The sequence below is a fragment of the Benincasa hispida genome, chromosome 10 (assembly GCF_027475165.1).
Source record: "Benincasa hispida cultivar pf3 chromosome 10, pf3_genome.v1.1, whole genome shotgun sequence".
In the NCBI taxonomy this organism is placed as follows: Eukaryota; Viridiplantae; Streptophyta; class Magnoliopsida; order Cucurbitales; family Cucurbitaceae; genus Benincasa; species Benincasa hispida.
In genome coordinates this window covers 914,537-933,404 of record NC_143487.1, presented here as the reverse complement: position 1 = coordinate 933,404, position 18,868 = coordinate 914,537, and the positions used below count along the sequence as shown (strand labels likewise).

Genomic DNA, 18,868 nt, shown 5'->3' with positions numbered 1-18,868 from the left:
GGGCACAAATATGTTAATCTATTATAGTTTTTAATTGAAATGTCTCCTCACCTTTCATTTTAGTCACATAAGCAACCTGATTATATGATTTCTAGCATACAACATGAACCTTTGTTCCATCTGCCTTGCTATAATGAATTGACCATCTTCCAACTGCATTTGCAGTCACAACTCTCTTAAATTCATCTAAGGAGCTAAACAACATGCTAACTTCAAAATGGATTTCAAAATGACCGATCACATTTTTAAATGATGGAAACTTGACATTGTCACCCTCGAAATATAAATCAGAAAGGTAATTTGAATCTAAATTACACTTACCATCTTCCTTATTATCAACTTCATCACCATCGCCTAATATATCATTTTTCTCTCAAATTTCCTCATTGACTTCCTTTTCCCTTCCTTTCACAGGATCCAACTTATCATTCAAGTCCTCCCTTTCACTATTCGAAGAATGTTTTCCTGGTCAACGTAACCCAAATCATCATTTAAATCCTCTTTGCTATCAGAAAAATAAATATCATTTCCATTATTCTCTACACTAGATACTCGATCAAGTCTAACTTCATTGTCATGTATATGCATTGTATTAACATCCTCATTCCCTACATGCTCTACATACACATTTGTAGATGCATTTCTGTTTAATACACCTAAAGAAGTGTTATATTTAGTGTCCTAAATCTCATGAACTTTGTAGTTTGTAATTTGTAAATACAATTTATTTATTTAATAAAATAAAAAGTATTTTATTTGACATTTAAATTGCATTAAATCAATCCAATAAACTAAGATCCAAGGTTGTTTAATGTAACTTGAATAGTATGTGTTAGACACAGAAGTGAATCATGTTCAAGTAGTAACCTAAAAGATCTGCAATATATGATTAGGGTTTTGTGCCTTTTTTTGGTGACACTACGAATACAACTCACTTTGTAATTGTTACATGAGTTGTAAGTGTTCGGTTTCATGCTCTAAAACTCATAGATAAAAAATATAAATAATAGACTATCTTCAACAAAGAGTTATCAATGTTATTTCAATAAGTGTTATTGATTGTATTGTATTCGTTTCATCTTAATAACCATAAATCCAATAAACTAACATCCTAGGCTGTCTTATGAGTCTTGAACTGTATGTGGAGACATACGGGGATCAATGTTCGAGATACAACCTAAAGGGTCTAAAATATGGAGAATAAGGATGGGTACCTTATCTTTGTGACATTATGGATACGATCCATTTTGTATTTGATACAAACACAATGATCTAACACATTCATACAGATGACATGCGAGTAGGGGATGCAATGAGTTCGCATACGACCAGACACAAAATAGTAACCACTAGATGTAACTCCAAATAGGTTTCTATTTTAATAGGATGACCTAGGCAATTTAGTCTTAATCCCGAGTGTGTTATGAACCCTTATTCATAAGAGATTGTCCTTTGATTTGTATGGGTGAGAATCGTCAGTTTGTCAACTCAATATGCCTACCATTTTTAGGACAAAACTGAGTAGGGAGCTGGGAACATAACAATACAAGATGAATTTTACTTCTTTCGGAATATAGGGTAAGTAGATGAGTGTTCCCTTAAGTGGTGTCTCCGAGACTTGAACAAAGGGACCCACCCTCTCACTGGCTTGAGAGGGTTTCTGTTTAATGGTTGGTCCGTAAATAGGTTGTTCATTAGAGCGACATTGATACTTAAGAAAAAAGAAGTAACCTGGGGGTAAAACAATAATTTTGACCCAGCTAATGTTACGAACACTCGTGAAGGATTAACTTGTTGTTATTGGTCTATATCCATGGACACAGAAATATATCTATAGTGAGAAGTATACAACTATGGGTCTTTAATGGAGTGTACCCACATTTAACGATATCGATTAATGTGGTTAATGAGTTTAGCCAATTAATCTCAAATTGTTGGAGCTTCTGATCTGTAGGTTTATGAGGTCCCTTCCTAGCTGGTAAAGGATATTGAATTAATTATGTCTTGAATAGAGTTTTGAATGTACAAATTCACTTAGGGATAGTATAATGTATAATGATACATTATAATATAAAGTTTACATCTTAATTAAACTTTATAATATAAATTTAATTTTGAATGTGATTTAAAATTAATTTATTAGATAATTAAATATTTGAGGGAGTTCAAATATTAATTTAATATGAATTAAATTTATATCAAAACTATATGTTAAAATTAATGCGTATCAGATGCACATTAAAACTATAGGTTACGAGATAAATCCAATTGAATATGATTCAAATATACGCTAAATTCAATATTGGATATTTAATTTGGTAATTAATTAATTAATTAATTTCAATTTAATTTAATTAAATTAATTGAATTGATACTACAAGTTATGTGAGAGATGTTCGTTTAAATATGATTTAAATGATTTGGACTCAATTAATTATTAATTAAATTAATCAATCAATTAATTATTAATTAATTATTATTTATTATTTAGTTAATTTAATTTATTAAATAAAATAATCTATACTATATTAAAAATGGTAAAGAGAGATGAATCTTTGACTCCCCATTTTGTCCTTAATTCTAAAATTCCCTTTTTCCCCTTTTGCCCTCAATTTTCCGTTTTGCTCTCCACGGAATTTTTTTTTAAAACTTTGTCTTTTGCTCTTCAAATAACTGTTTTCTTTAAGCCTCATACCATTTCGTTAAACCTTTCAACCTCTTCCTTTTAAAAGCTTTCAAGTATAACTCATTCTTTATAAAATGAAAAAACTTTCTATGAGCAAAAGCTTTTCTAGAATTAGTTTGTTGATGAACTATGAAGTTGTTTCACTTAGTTTTATAATTTTTTAAAATTTTTTTTATGATGAGTATGAATGAATAGCCATTGGATTCATGTACCATTCATCCATTACCATGATTTATTCAAATTTTCTTACTCCATCAAACGTCGAAAATTTTCACGGGTCTTTAGAATTTGTGTGGATTGAGGATTTTCATGGATTTGATTTACTTTTTTTTTTTTTTTTTTGGCAAAATAGACAATGAACAAATCATTTCAAATTTGTGATCGTGTTATGAAAATATGTTTGGGTTTGATTTGACCTGTTTATATTTATTGAAGTGTAGATTTTTTTTATAAGATTGTTTCTTTTTTAGATTAAACTCCTAATATTTTTGTTTAAATCTTTGATATATTTTTAAGTGGCTATATTAGAGAATCTCTCACCTTTTGCCTTTTATAATTCTCCATAATAATAATTTCTAGATTTCTATTTTGTATCTTGGTTGCAAATATATGCATGTTACTCCTCATTGATATTTATGTAATCCCCGAAGTTCTCGCTATAATGCTTAAAAAGGTACCATTGTTCTTTTTCTTTTTATTATGTACATAAAAGATACGTAAATCATTTTGTTCTTAAATTTTAGATTTTAAAGTGTTGGGTTATATTGTCTTGTGTTGGCCCAATTAATTGAAATCAATCCTGAGTTGGTGAATAAATAGCTGAGGAAAGTTTTGTTTCTTCGAGTAAAGCCTTCTCTGTTTTCCTCTCTTAATCGATAAGCACTATTAATTCCTTGATGTGTATATACTTGTTACTCGATGAGTTTGTTCTTCTTTCCTTGATGAGTTTTTGTTCTTTCCTTGATGGAACTCGACGAGTATTAATCTTTACTCGATCATACTCGATAAGTATTAATCTTTACTCGATGCAACCCGATGAGAGAAATTCTTTACTTGATGCAACTCAATGAGAGAACTTATTTACTCGTTGCAACTCGATACTCTAAAAGCGTTGTGATTTGATTATAAGACCATGTTTTCGTTGATTTAAAATAAACAAATGAAGATTGGAGAATAAGAAGGAATACGCAGAGTTACGTGGTTCGACCAATAAACCTACGTCAACAGAAAGATTCTTTTCTTTCTCACTTGAAAATTGCTTACAACAGTTGTAGTTTACAGAAAAATAGAAACTACGGTGATTTTTTTTTTCTTGTTCTGATCAGTGATATTTATAATACATATCATCTGACCATTACAAGATAAAATTTGTTATGTAAACTAAACTAGTTGAAATGGTAGTTGAGTCACTGTTGAAGGGTATTAAGAAAAATTTTGAGATAAGTTTATTGTCAAAAAATGTTGATTGAGATATGGAGAAAATCATTGGATACAGGAAAAAAAAAAAAATAAAGAGAAAAAAGGGAAGTGGGAGATATGGAGGGACAATAGAGAAAATTAGGGTATAAGTGAAAAATGAATAGAGATGATAAAAGTAGGGAGTCATTATGTAAAAATTTAATTTATTTTATTTTTAATTTTGAAGGTACAATCATCTATTGGGATTCATCTTCGTAATCTCATAATTTTAGGTCTCCTTCTCCATAATCTCATAATTTTAGGGTATTTATTAACAAAATTAAATATTACTATTCAACAAAATCCATCATAATATTTCAATGTATCTATAAATCTAGTAATCATACATTGGCATATTGTGTAGTTAAATCAAAATTATATATTATTATTCAGTCATGAACAAATTTCTACTTATTAATATTATTATTCAAAATTAAATATTAATTTGTATCAGTTCTCTTAATTAATATTTTTTTAGATTCCAAGCCATTGAAATTAACATTTTTTTAGATTTTAATTAAAAGAAGATTTATTTGATTATGAGCTCGAGAATCTATTAATTTATTTAATGTTGTTATTTCAACCCCAATTTTTTTAAGGTTAAATCTTCCATTTTATCCATTATCTTAATTAATATTTTTTAAAAAAGTTTTTTAGCAATCGAAGTTAAAGTTTTTTTTTTCCAATAGTCAACTTGAGAATCATTAATTTATTTAATGTTATTATTTCAAACGTAAAGTTTTTTTTTTTTTTTTTTGTTAAATCTTTTATTTGTATAGGTTATTTTTTTACATTCATAACCATTAAAATTATTATTTTCTTAATTGATTAAATATAGACTTGAAAAGTCACTAATGTACTTTTGTATATTTATGCATTTTTGTTTTTTTTTTTTTATATTTCATTTTTCCTTTTTCAAATTTTCATTGTGTTTTAATGATTGTTTTCATTATTCCTCTACTTTCTATTCAATAATTCAAGTTTTTTTTTTTAAATTTTTTTTCACAACATAAATTTATAAATATGTTAAAATATTTTTAAATTTTCTCGAAAATAACCTTAAAATTTTATTCACTTAGGTATTGTATTATTTAGAATCTAGGGCACACATAACAAATTATTATTATAGACAATTTAAATCAAATACAATTAAAATAAATAGACTATGATGGGAGTTTAATAAGGTTTATTTTAAAAAATTATAAAAGTTTGACTTTTATTTGATCTTTTCCCTTCTAAAGCCACTACATTCCAAGACTTACTTCATGAAATAATAATTAAGATAGGTTATTATGTCACTTTTATATCAATTTTATTTCACAAACTTTATTTGCATCATATTTTAATTTTATTCATCCATATATATATATATATATATATATATATATATATATTAAAATCATCCATACATATTTATATATTTTTCTCTTTTATAGTTTTAAATTTCACATCAACTATTTAAATTTTAAATCTAGTTATAAGTGTATACATTCAAAAAATTCATTTACCTGTTGTCTAAAAAACTTTCAACACCATTAAAAATATCTCATATCCATGGTCAATTAACTTGAAAACAATAAATATATAATCTTTTACACCATCTTTAAATTAATTCTTATCATGTCAAATATTTACCAATTAAACTCAATGAATGTTGGATAACAAAATTATATTGAAAAACTATTAAATTACAATTTAAAATTTATTTTGAACATTTATGTGGACAAAAATTTAAGTCATATGCATTGCACATGTCTCCCAACTAGTAATAATAACAATTCCTATTCGTGGGAATTATCAAAAGGAACGTGGATTACTGCCTACGTTTAAGAGTTTCTCTATGTCCAATAGACTATCACATATCATATATTTGAGAGATGAAGTTTGTTTGAGGAAGAAGATCACAAACTTGTACACAAAATCGTTCTGGTAAAGAAAAGAACTCTCGAAAATTCTCTCCCCCCAATTTTGAGATTGATTCCTCTAAATCAATAATCCCAAATTCTCATAGAATAGGGAGGTTTCCAATTGGTGATGTTGTTACATTCAATCCTAGAGAGATTTGGTCCTTTCATATGAGTAGTCGACGAAAGTAAGTGATTTTTTTCCCTTCTTTGTAAGACTAAATTCCCAAATTATCAAACATGCTTAATCTAAATTTTACAGTAGGTTGAGGTTTTTAGGTCTCTGTGTTATTCTGTATATTTTGCCAGTGTATTGGTATTTTGGAATCTAAAATAATTACGAGTAGGGGTGGAAACGGTTCGGATCGGTTTCAAATTCGGTTTTTGGCATTTTTAAAAAATCCATGTCATATTCTTTTTTAATTAAAAACGGTTCGGTTTTAAATTCGATTTTACTCTTGTTTTAAATATATAAATAAATATATATTAGTTAAAAACGGTTCGGTTCGGTTTCAAATTCGATTTTCGAAAGTGAAACCGAATCGAACCGAATTAATTCGGTTTCAAATTTTATTCAAACTGGAATCGAATTTTTCGATTTCACTGAGTTTTCGGTTCAATTTTCAGAAACGGTTCGGTTTTTGTAGTTTGAATGACCACCCCAAATTACGAGTTAGGCTCTTGATTTTTTCGCTGCGTTGGAGGAGCTTTTATCCCTATAATAAATGTTACAGAAAATTTGATCTATATTGTTCGTAGAGACATCTAAGTGGGGGTATCCTGTAAAATAGTCTATATAAGACCGGACCACGAAATGACTAGTTTTTCAATATAACACCATTACTCGTAGAAACTAACTTTTGACTCGGATAACTATAGGTGACTTGACCTTAACCCTGAGTGAGTTATGAACTCTTGTCTATAAGGTCAATCCTTTGATCTATATTGGTAAGAGTGACATGTTTCCCGATTCAATATGCCTACCATTTTGGGGATTTGTTCGAGACTCGAGTAGGGAGCTGGGAACACAATTATACAAGATGAAATTCGCTCATTCCCGTAAACAGAGAAAGTAGATAAGTTGCTCCCTTAATAGTTGATTTTAGGTCTTAAACAATGAGACCTCACCATCTCATTGACCTGATAGGTGTTAGTTTATAGCTGGACTATAAATACAGGGGTAAAACAGTCATTTTGACCCAACCGTAGTTATAAGCAATTTGTGAAGGGTCGACTTACTGTTGATTGGTTATATCCAATGGACACAGAAATATATCTATAACAGTATGAAAAGTGCAGAGTTCGATCTTTATTGGAGTGACCGATAGTTAATGAATGTTGTTTAATCCAATTAAAGAGTTTTGATTAGTCTTGTACCATTGGAATTTCTAATATGTAGACCCACAAGGTCCCCTTGTTAGCTTACTAAGGATAAAAATAATAAATAACTGTTTTTTTGAATAATTTGAATTGTTCAAATTATTTATGAGAATTTAAGTAATTAAGTACATTAATATGGATAATATAATATATAATGTATATTGATACATTATAATATATAATTAATTATAAATAGGATTTATAGTTTAAATTATATAATTTGTGAGAGAAAAAAATTGAATGAGATTCGAATATTATTTGTAAGTTTTATATAAAAACTATAAACTAAAATTTAATGTGAATTTGATTCATTTTAAAACTATAGGTTATAAAAGAGTGTTGCATTATAATATGATTATAATGCATATTATATGGTTTGTTAATTAAAAAACTAACCATATAATATATATTATTATTATTATTATTATTATTAATTTAATAATATAATAACTCCTCATGACAAGGGAGTTAGGTGGCAGATCTTGAGAGGCAAGTGTCCCTCCCTCTTCTCTTATATATGGTTTTTGGAAAATCACAGAGTATCACTTTTTCCTTGGAAAAATTTCCCTTTGCCAAAAATTCTTTGAGAGCCCACATATCCAATTCCTCATGTCAAGAAAATAACAAGGTTACTATTTGGTGGCGTCCATTTTTGGAGGAAGTGTTCTTGTGTTTCAACCGAAGGTTTGTTTGTGATCTCGGAAGGGAATTTCGTGAAGAATTGTTATTCTTCAAGAGTAAGTTTCACTTCTTTGAATTCTTTGTAGAAAGCATGCTTGAGCTTCATGTATGTTTATCTTATTAATTTCAGCGGAATCGCAAAGAATTCAAATTCCTTCATACTTTTATCCGAGTCTAATAAATTTAAATTAAAGGAGCCATCAACACCTTTATATCACAAATTTTCTCACCGTACTTTAAGGACTTAACCAAGTCAAACAATCCAACAACAACTAAAAGTTAGGATCAAGTTCATCAAAAGTCAATTTGAAACCCTCCTACGTATCTGCTTGGACCATTTTCTATATTGCCATCATGGTTTACAATTACACTGAATTCTTCCATTCTCCCTGAAAAATGCACATAACTACACTTGGGTTAGTTTATACATACTATCATTTATAAATTTAACAAACAAATTATAAAATCTTGAGAAATTTTGCCTAACAATAAGAGTGATTTCTATCTATATTTGAATTTTTTTTCCCCAACAATGATAGCACAACACTAGCGGCGGAAGAGCAAATAAAAATTGAAATATCGGGTTTCATCTCTTAAACAGAGACATTACTAACCTTTTCTTCTTCATTTTCCCTTCTTATTGAGACTTTTTTTAAAAACATTGATGAAGTTCTGCTGTAGTATACTCCAAAAACCCCAAGTAGTGGGTTAGTTTCTTATGGCAATTAAGGGCATTTTTTTACCCAACAAATTTTAATCATGGATATTTTTTAAACAAATTAAAATTTCAACCAAATCAGCCATATCTAAGCCACGTCAACGCTGATATTTTTCGTTTGTTTCATTATTTGAACAGATTTTTAAAGTTAGAAGGGTATTTTTGAAATAGTTCAAAGTTCATGAGTATTTTTTATACGAAACCCAAAGTTTAAAGATATTTTTAATAACTTAACCAATATAAACGGTTCAAACTTGAAGAACAAAATCATTATTAAATGGGACCTAATTATTCCAATTTCAACATTACAACACATATTTGTTAATTTAAATATTACAAAACTACACACACGTATATATATTTAAAAAGAGAATAAGCGAGAATGTGTCTGGGTCTCGTTTAGCCAACATAGATAAAATTATCCCCACCCTCTATTTCTCATGTAAATGGAGACTTTTCACACATTATGATTGTCCTACAAGATAAATAGACATCGTTAAGTGAGTATAATTTATAATTTTAATTGATTGATGACAATTTTTTTTCAGTACAACAACTCATGGATGATGGATTGAAACCTAATCTATAGTGTAGAAATCATCGCAATTACGGTTGTCTTAAGCTCACTTTAACTATAAAATATTTCCTAATTTAATTATCGTTGAGATGAACTCAAGTTGACCAACTTAATACTTGATAAAAAAGAATTCCATCTAGTTAGATGTTTGAATCATCAGGTTGTTGAACTAACAAAAAGAGGTTGGGATATTCATATTAAAGCCCAAGATATCCGAACCGGAGTGGTCGGTTCGGTCGTTTTGGTTATATGGAAACCGAATCGAACCGTTACGGTTCACGTTCATATATTATTGAAATGGGCCTTGTACATCCACAACTGTGAATCCGGCCCAGTTCTGGTAAATCTCCCGCGAATTCCACGGCGGATATTAGAAAATTAAAAAGAGAAAATATATTTGGCAAGCTGTGATTGGCTGGCACGCGATTCTTTCTATGTGTGTGTAAAGATCCTCTCAGGTCTAAGCCGCGAAAATTCTCGTTTTTCAAAAAACTTCTTTTCGCACAAAAATTAAAATAATTATATTTTTACAACGTGGAGCAGCGTGGTCGAAGCAATTGCGTTTCTGTTTATTTTCACGTACCAAATTGCCCTCAAACAACATTCATTATACTACGTCGTATTTCTCTTTTCACATTAAACTCTATTCTTTTTCCGTCTACGTCCGCGCAGGGCTATTTTCGGTATTATGAAATATTGGGTCCGTCTTCTCCCTTTTCGTTTTGCCTTCTTCCAAGAAACCGACTCAGTGCCCTCCATTCCTTCCTTCTTCTCCAACCCAAAATCTCAAATCCCGACGTTTGGCAAACCCTAATTTTTGTTTCCTTTTCTGTGTGAGTGTTTTTTTTCTTCGTTTCATGTTCTTCAATCTGCTGCGTTATCTCATCAAAAGAATGAAATCGTAATCGGCTTTTATAGTTGGGGTTATCCAATTCGGAACGCATTGAAATCTAATATAAATCACAGGCGCCAGGCATATATTTCTCGTTACTGCTATCGTGTTCTTGTTTTATATTGATAATTCGTTTTTGAATCTGGAAAGTGGGATAAATTCGAGGGGTTAATTGATCTATATGGTATATGGCGAACGGTACGGCTCCGGATGAGTTCGTGGTGTTGTCACGGGTCCGTACTGGTCTCAAGCGTGAGTTTGCATTTGCTTTGAAAGTTCAATCGGAGATTTGTGGGTCATTAGGTCGGACACGTTCCAGGAAGTCGCAAAATGCGATTCCGGAGAGTCCCACCCCCAAGCGGTTAAAGGGCTTAGTGAAGATGGAAGCCAATGGCGGCGAGGAGGAAAATGAGGAATCGGGTGAGGCTGCCCTACTAAGGAGTTGTGAGGTGAGGGAGGTGGAGAAGGTGAAGATAATGGAGGATATGGCGGATTCAATGAGTGAAGAGGAGGCAAAGAGTGATATCGTAGACCTTATAAGCGACGAAGAACCCAAGAGTCAGGTCGATGAATCTACGGGTGATACTGGAACTAAGGACGAGACATCGAATGCTATTCGCTTAGAAGAATCAAAGGAGGAACTGTTGGATAGTGAGGATCCAAGCAGCCATGGGACAGTTGATTTGGCAAGGGACAGGGAATTGGTCGATGAACAAGCGGAGCGCTCATGCGTGGAGGAATCTAAGGTAACCTTGAGGAATGAACCTGAAGGGCCTTCAACATGTGGGAATTTAGGGAAGGTGGGTCAAAATGTTTCCTCAGAGGAAGCAGTGAATGGGTCGGAATCGGTCATTGTTGTTAATGGTCTGTTGGGAAAGAAGACAATTCAGCAACCTCGCAAGAGGTTTACTCGTTCGGCCTTAAAACAGAACTTGGAGCCCACGACGACGTCAGTTGAACATCTTGCCAAATGTAATACGGGTATGGCAATGCAAGTTATCACAAATGATACTGAAACCAAGCCCGATGATGTTCCTAGCTCCTTAGCTACACCTCCGATGAAGATTGGAAAGACAAAGCTGAAGAAAGTGTCTGCAAAGAAGTTTCCCGCCAAGTTAAAAGACCTTCTGGATACGGGTATTTTGGAGGGACTTCGAGTGAGATACATCAGGGGTTCTAAGGTATTGGTTTGAATTGCAGTTGCTTTCATTTTTGTAAATCTATATGGTTTTTGTCTTAGCTTCTATTCTGACTTATTGTAGATTAAAGCACAAGGAGAAACTGGGCTTGAAGGAGTAATCAGTGGCTCTGGGATAATTTGTTACTGTAACAACTGCCAAGGAAATGAAGTGAGTTTTGTCTATGGTCAGATAATTGAAATGCTCGAGGAATTTTCTTTTAATCCATATCTGAATAATGTAGGTTGTTTCTCCTACTTTATTTGAACTACATGCTGGTAGCTCAAATAAACGTCCACCAGAGTACATATACTTGGAGACTGGGAATACTCTCCGAGATATCATGAACGCATGCCAAAATTTTTCTTTAGACCAGACAGAAGAATTCATCCGAAGTGCTACTGGTTGTTCCTTGGTAAAGAGATCTGCTATCTGCATGAATTGCAAAGGTTGTTTTTTATGTCTGGTTAGTGTGTCATGCAGTTCCGCGACTTGGTTGCTACACCCGACAGTCTAATGTTTATAATTATGTTATAGGTCGAATTCCTGAATCAGACACCGGGATTGCCATGTTACTTTGCGGTTCATGCATGGATTCAAAGAAGCCTCAAGTTAGGCCCAGCCCCAGCCCCATTCCCATTCCAGCAGTCTTTAGTAATGACAGGTGTTTTTACTGGTCATGATGCCTTTTCCATTTAGTGTTTTGTGACAACGATATAAACAAGGGTTGGAACCTTTTTGGTGTTTTGTAATTTTTTTGCTTTATTTAATGCTTTTGGAAATTTCTATCAGTGATACTTTAGAATTTGGGATATAACCTAGTGGGAAGAATGCTACCATGCTGGTAAGTGGTAACCTTTTGTGTAGTATATGATTAACCGGCAAGTTGCAGTGTGACCTGCCTCGGGTTTTTGTTGGTTTATCTATTGTTTATTGGTGAATGTGAAGCACAATGGTTGCAAAGCAGAATAAATGAGGGTTTTCTTTTTCGTTGTATAAATCACACCAAAGATTAATTAAAATTTTAGATATTTCCGGATATTATCTCAGTCAACAACTTGAATACTTATTTTGCTTTATGTATTACACCTCTGTTTACCCTTTCAAACTTGACTTGTCAAGTTGTCATGGTTTGTTAAGGCTTTGTTGTAAATGGATGAATTTTCCTCTCCTCTGAATCAATATTTTCTTTTGACAATGAAATGGAACACTAGTATGGATCTGTAGATTTTTGGTTATCTCTATGATATATAAATTCCTTGAGCTCATACTCTGTTGCATGTATTTCAAACCCAACTTGTCAAGTTGTCATGGTTTGTCAAGGCTTTGATGTAAATTGATGAATTTTCCTCTCTTCTGAATGAAGGATTTTCTTTTAACAATGAAATGGAACACTAATATGGATTTGTAGATTTTTTGTTATCTCTACGATATATAAATTCGTTGAGCTCATACTCTGTTGCATGTATTTCTAGGCAATAGATTTACTATCCTTACCATACTAATTATAGGAAAGAACATTGGGTGGATCATCTCATTAAGGCATTATAGGTTTTTGGCTTTTGGAATCGAAATTCTGGTGTAGATGATGTAGGATATTTTATCTTGGACTCCTCTGACTAATTCTAATAATCTATGCCTTGTGTTTGTTTTTTGTAGAACTCCGAAACTAAATTTACTTCCCAAGTCATCTGATACTACTGCATCTAAGAGTGGTTCCAATCGTGGTAAAAGTCATGGAAGACTAACTAGAAAGTTAGTGATTTGTTCCTTATGAAATTCTCGTGTCGCTTGGATATGTTCTGACATACTCTCTTTCTTTATTTCCTTTTCACTGAAGTTTATCTCATGGACATTGTCTGATATCCTTCTAACAGGGATCTAAGGTTGCATAAGTTAGTGTTTGAGGAAGATATATTACCAGATGGAACTGAAGTTGCATACTATGCCCGTGGGCAGGTCTTTCATATTTTCTTATTCATTATTTAATCTTTTTTAACCATAGATAAATAATCAATTAGTTCTTACTAATAATCTTCATGTTATATATAGTTCATCTACTTATTCATCTTATTTCTTATTTTGCAGAAATTGTTGGTTGGGTATAAAAAGGGGTTTGGTATTTTTTGTAGCTGCTGCAACTCTGAGGTAGTATTCTTCTGTGAAACATTTCCGATCTTGAAGATTTGCTAGAGTTTTGATTTGACTTTTGTTTAATGAGTAGGTTAGTCCCTCGCAATTTGAATCTCATGCTGGTTGGGCATCAAGGCGCAAGCCGTGAGTATTTGTCTAGTTCATTTTATTGATATAGTTTATCCTGCATATGTGTGTGCGCGCATGTTTTTTTTTTTGTTTCTTTTTTTTTTTTTTTAAAGAAAATCAAATCAAGTTTTTAATGGGGGGCCTCTATGTTCACGTTCTCTTTTCTTGTTTCAAGACACTCCTTTTATTAATAGAGAACCAAGAAAAAATGTGTTTATAAACTCTTTTATGTTTCATGTTCTCTACAAATTTAAATTAAAAAAATCAAAGTTTTTGTGAAAATTAATTTATAAATATAAAACGTTATAACCTCTTCTGTTGTCTTTATATTATAATTTTTTAATGCAATTTATAGGTGAAAAATGGTCAAATAAGGCTTTTATTTACGTTGAAAATTGGAATGAGAAGAAGAAACTAGATTTTTTTTTCTAATTTTTTAATTGTATATAATATTTGGAATGTTTTTTAGGAACGAGAAACAAGAATGAAGAAATAGTTAACAAATGTCTGTTCTAAAAAACGAGAAGAAAAAAAGACTACGAGAAATAATAGTGTCACCAAACCACCTTTTAAGTAATTATTGTATTTTACCCATCTTATGCTGTAAGTGAAAACTAGATGGATGTTTGTGGAGTTTTGAACGAAATGACACTTTGTTTATAATATATTAGACTTTAGTGGATATAATTGGTTTTTTATTGACTTGGCCTAGCGTACTCTTCCTTGCAGATATTTGCACATTTACACATCAAATGGCGTGTCTCTGCATGAGTTGTCCATATCTCTATCGAAAGGACGAAAGTTCTCTTCCACTGATAATGATGACTTGTGTAGCATTTGTGCAGATGGAGGGGATCTGTTGTGTTGTGATGGCTGCCCCAGGGCTTTTCATAGAGGTGATTATGCTTCCTGTCGAAAATGGCATATCTTTGTGGTAGTTTGCCCACAAAATTTTAAGAAATTCTCTCTCTCTTGAGTCCTACGTTGGTATATTTGTTGATTGGTAACTCTTTCATAAATATTAATGCATAAATATGAGTCTCATGATCAAAATACTAAAATGGATAATGCGCTGGATTTATGCATTACTGCACTAGATACTGCAGAATACAGTTATTCCCCACGCTCCAGTAATTACATACATTTTCATTTGACGTTTTGTGCTTGGCCAATTCAGATTGTGTTCCTTTACCATGTATCCCTAGTGGTACCTGGTACTGCAAATATTGCCAGAATTTGTTCCAAAAGGAAAAATTTGTGGAGCACAATGCCAATGCTGTTGCCGCTGGAAGGATTGCTGGTGTTGATCCTATTGAACAGATAACAACGAGATGCATTCGAATTGTCAAAACTATGGAAGTGGAAGTTGGTGGATGTGCATTATGCAGGTTTATGTTTCTTCCTCGAAAGAAGCCCCATTTTTTGCATTTTGCTACCCCAATATTTGTTACATATTTGGTTTTGATTTTTTAATGTTTCTTCAAGTGTTCTAAATGGTAGTCTCAATTGTTGTAGATGCCATGACTTTAGCAAGTCAGGATTTGGTCCTCGAACTGTTATTCTCTGTGATCAGGTATTAATATTGTTTGAAGGCTTATTTGTCCAGCACTTTTTTGTTAATAATAATTAAAAAAAAAAAAAAAACCTTTACCACTATTTGCTAACTGTAAAGTACCAAATGGCAATATTTTCTCCAGTGTGAGAAGGAGTTTCATGTTGGCTGCTTAAAGGAAAACAACATGGAAGATCTGAAGGTGGCCCCCTATTCCATCTTCTCTGCAGATTTCTTTTGAGTGGTAAATGTTGTGATCTGATATTTAAAAATCTCGATACAACTATTTTTGCAGGAACTTCCCCAAGGAAAATGGTTTTGTTGTCCTGAGTGTAGCAGGATACATTCTGCACTGGAGAAGTTGGTGGTTTTAGGAGGAGAGAAGCTGCCTGAGTCTATTTTGGTCTCTGTTCGTAAAAAGATTGAAGACCAGGGTTCAGCAAGCATAAATGATCTTGAAATTAGATGGCGGGTCCTCAATTGGAAAATGTTGTCATCCGATGAAACTAGATCATTGCTTTCCAAGGCGGTTTCTATTTTCCATGTAAGTGACTATCATCAGCAAATGTCCTTTAGGGAGGAAAGCTATAGTTTACCAATTTTGAGCCGTTCTGATAAATATGGATTGTTTTGAGGGCTCTTTCTTCTTTTTAATTCTGCTTGCCAACCAACTGTTTCGTTTCTTTTTTGTAAATCCAGGATTGTTTTGATCCCATTGTTGACTCTGCCTCTGGGAGAGACTTCATTCCATCAATGCTTTATGGGTAAAGAATTGTACTCGGTTTTTCCCCTCTAATTCCCTCAATGATTGGTTTTTACATCTTGCTATGAAGTTGTGAAATATAGTGATTGTTGAGAGTAATCTTGTGCACTTCTATTTGCCGTGCAGAAGGAACATCAGGGGTCAAGAATTTGGCGGGATATACTGTGCAGTTCTAACTGTGAAGTAAGAATTTCTGACGTTTGTATTTTATTGTTGGAATCTTATCACTTGAAGTTGATTTTTGTCTCTTCTGTAGTGAATCTGTTGTGTCAGCGGGAATATTTCGTATATTTGGGACTGAAATAGCGGAGCTTCCTTTAGTAGCAACAGATACCAACTTTCAAGGACAGGTAACTATCATCTGTTTTTGCCATGAAAAAGATTTCCTCTTTCAATTAAGAAATGAATTTGCGGAGCTCATAAAGAAGACTATTTCCAGGGCTACTTCCAATCCTTATATGCATGCATTGAGAGGTTCTTAGGATTTTTGAAAGTGAAGAATCTAGTTCTGCCGGCTGCGGACGAAGCAGAGTTGTTGTGGATTAACAAGTTTGGATTCAGCAAGTTGCCTCCTGAAGAGGTGCATTAATCTTTACAATAGAAAATTGCATGTTATGAAAAAGAAAAACAAGTAGTGTTGAAAAGCACGTGTTTTCCTGTTGCAGGTAATTGAGTACAAGAGACATTACCAGATGATGATCTTCCAAGGGACATCGGTGCTGCAAAAAGCGGTACCACAATATCGTGTAATTAATAGTTCTTTGAAGCCAGGGAGCTGAAGAAGAAACATAGTAGAAGTTAGGTGACTTGATAGTGAATGAAATTCTTTTGCAGCGGAAAGCAAATCAAGCAACCCCCACTCGCCCTGACGAAATCTATATATAGGGAGGAAGGGGGAGGGGTGTTGTTTCTTTCTTTCTTCCCCTTCTTTTTTTTGGGTGTACAGAAAAATGGTCATACAACCCTGATGAATATGATAGGGTTACCAATTTTTTTTGGTAGTGTACAGAAGAAAGGAGAAAAAAAAAAGGATGGTAGTTAGTTCGGTGGAAGCTTGTGGAGAAAGAAAGTGTTTGGGTAAAGGAAGCTTTCCAAAATTTTGTCTCGGCCTTAAATTTCATAGTGTATTTTGCTATGACTTAATTTGTTTTGCATCCAGAGAATAGAATTCTGTCAATTTGTGGTAATGGAGGTTTTAGATTTGAACATGAATGTGGGTGGAAAGGGAAATTGAATATAGCAACTGATAGATATTGGATTTGGAGTTTTATATCAATGTTAAAACTATATGTAGAAATCATTCTGCTTGTTCCCTGTTTTAAATTGTTGTTCTCCTAATAAAAGTTTGTTCTGTTAGTAAGATGAACGGGCAAGTTTTGTAAGTTCAAATTTACTTTTTAAATGCTAATTCTTTTGTGGTATAAAATATATGGAGCCTGGAATTTAAATCCTTGCAAGTTGGCTGCATTAACATGGAGATTTTATAAGTTTATTTAAAATAAAAAAGAGAATAGTGAGGTCTCAAAAGTTAAAAAATCGACTTTTTATTGTGAAATTAATTTGTCCATTAAGAGTTTATTTATTTCAAGATATTTTTCCCTGCTTTTTAAAACGAAGTAAAATTACTATTTTTGCAAAGTTGTGTTACGTTTATGATTATTATTATTATTTTCTTCCCAAAATGTCAATATTCCAACTTGCAGGGAGAGTGTTATTGACATTGTGGTTCGAAATTCCTCTATTGTGTAAAAACTAGTTCTCTAGACCTAGGTTTAGGGTTTAAACAACAATATCTCACTAATTTAATGTCAAAAAATACCCTCCTTTTTTTTTTTTAGTTTTTGGAAGAAAATTGTTAGAACAACTTTTAAAGTTTCATAAATACCTTCAACCTTAAAAGATTTTTTTTTAAAAAAAAACTCTTATATAAGTATATTGTTAGTACAACTTTTAAAGTTTTATCAATACCTCCAGCCTTAAAAAAAAAAAAAAAAAAAAAAAAAAAAAAAAAAAAAAAAAAAAAAAACTCTTATATAAGTATTATATAAATTATTAATATACTTTACAAAAATACTTGAAATTTAAGAAGCTATTTCTTTTAGTAGAATATGGATAAGAAGAAAAGATGTTTTCAGATATAAGAAAATGAATCAATTTATTTCAAAATATCATTGTCACACAAGGACATTTTACTATATCCAAAAATATTTTTAGCCTTTATCATTTAGAATAATTATCCCTTAGAATCCAACTAACCTATACAATTTAAGAAGCTATTTCATTTATGCTGATTTCAAATATAGAAAAATAAACCAAAATAATAGAGATAGATAATAGTCTATCATTTGCTATTAATTATAAATATTTTTAGTAGTTTTTCTCGCGAATCTCACTTAGGTTGTCGAAGGTTAAAGTTTCGACACACATCCACCCTCGAGATTGCAGGTTTATTACTTTTCTTTTTCCCTCGTAGAGGAAATAAAGTAATGAGATGGTATACTATATGTATCTGTGTACTCGAGCTGCTTCTAACAACCTATGCATTTTGTTATCATTTCGAATTAGACGGAGGCTTGTGGGTTTGACGTGGGGGGGGGAGGGGGGTGTGGCTATATTTCTGGGAGAACTCCAGGCGAATATGAAGCGCATGGATATAAGTTGTGCATTAGAATAAAAGACAATTCCGAATTAGCTTTGTCTACGAACAACATTTTGTATATTAGGTTATCGAAGGTTACACACATGTTGAAACTTCAAAGCGATTAAAGAGATAAGTGGGCTGAAGCAGATTAAGGAGAGAGCGAGATTCAAAGCAAG

At 32.1% G+C, this 18,868-nt stretch overlaps 1 protein-coding gene across 1 annotated transcript; it reads left to right on the top strand.

Annotated features, from left to right (window-relative positions):
• The first annotated feature begins 10,076 nt into the window (after positions 1–10,076).
• Positions 10,077–17,351, top strand: LOC120088721 (Acyl-CoA N-acyltransferase with RING/FYVE/PHD-type zinc finger domain-containing protein). The gene is made up of 18 exons (XM_039046153.2): positions 10,077–11,477; positions 11,559–11,645; positions 11,719–11,923; positions 12,012–12,138; positions 13,134–13,229; positions 13,352–13,433; positions 13,563–13,622; positions 13,699–13,751; positions 14,466–14,632; positions 14,914–15,124; positions 15,252–15,309; positions 15,434–15,490; positions 15,584–15,832; positions 15,988–16,052; positions 16,178–16,234; positions 16,308–16,401; positions 16,491–16,631; positions 16,717–17,351. Exons 1-18 carry the CDS (start codon positions 10,485–10,487, stop codon positions 16,828–16,830), a joined length of 2,916 nt encoding a protein of 971 aa, XP_038902081.1. The 5' UTR covers positions 10,077–10,484; the 3' UTR covers positions 16,831–17,351.
• Positions 17,352–18,868: the final 1,517 nt, after the last annotated feature.

What these genes read in the sequence shown, in the direction of transcription:
- LOC120088721 (XM_039046153.2), top strand. Translation starts at nt 10,485, where the DNA reads ATGGCGAACGGTACGGCTCCGGATGAGTTCGTGGTGTTGTCACGGGTC. An exon ending in TGGGCATCAAGGCGCAAGCC is followed by an intron (nt 13,752 to 14,465) that starts GTGAGTATTTGT and finishes TCTTCCTTGCAG; the next exon opens with ATATTTGCACATTTACACAT. An exon ending in ACAACATGGAAGATCTGAAG is followed by an intron (nt 15,491 to 15,583) that starts GTGGCCCCCTAT and finishes CTATTTTTGCAG; the next exon opens with GAACTTCCCCAAGGAAAATG.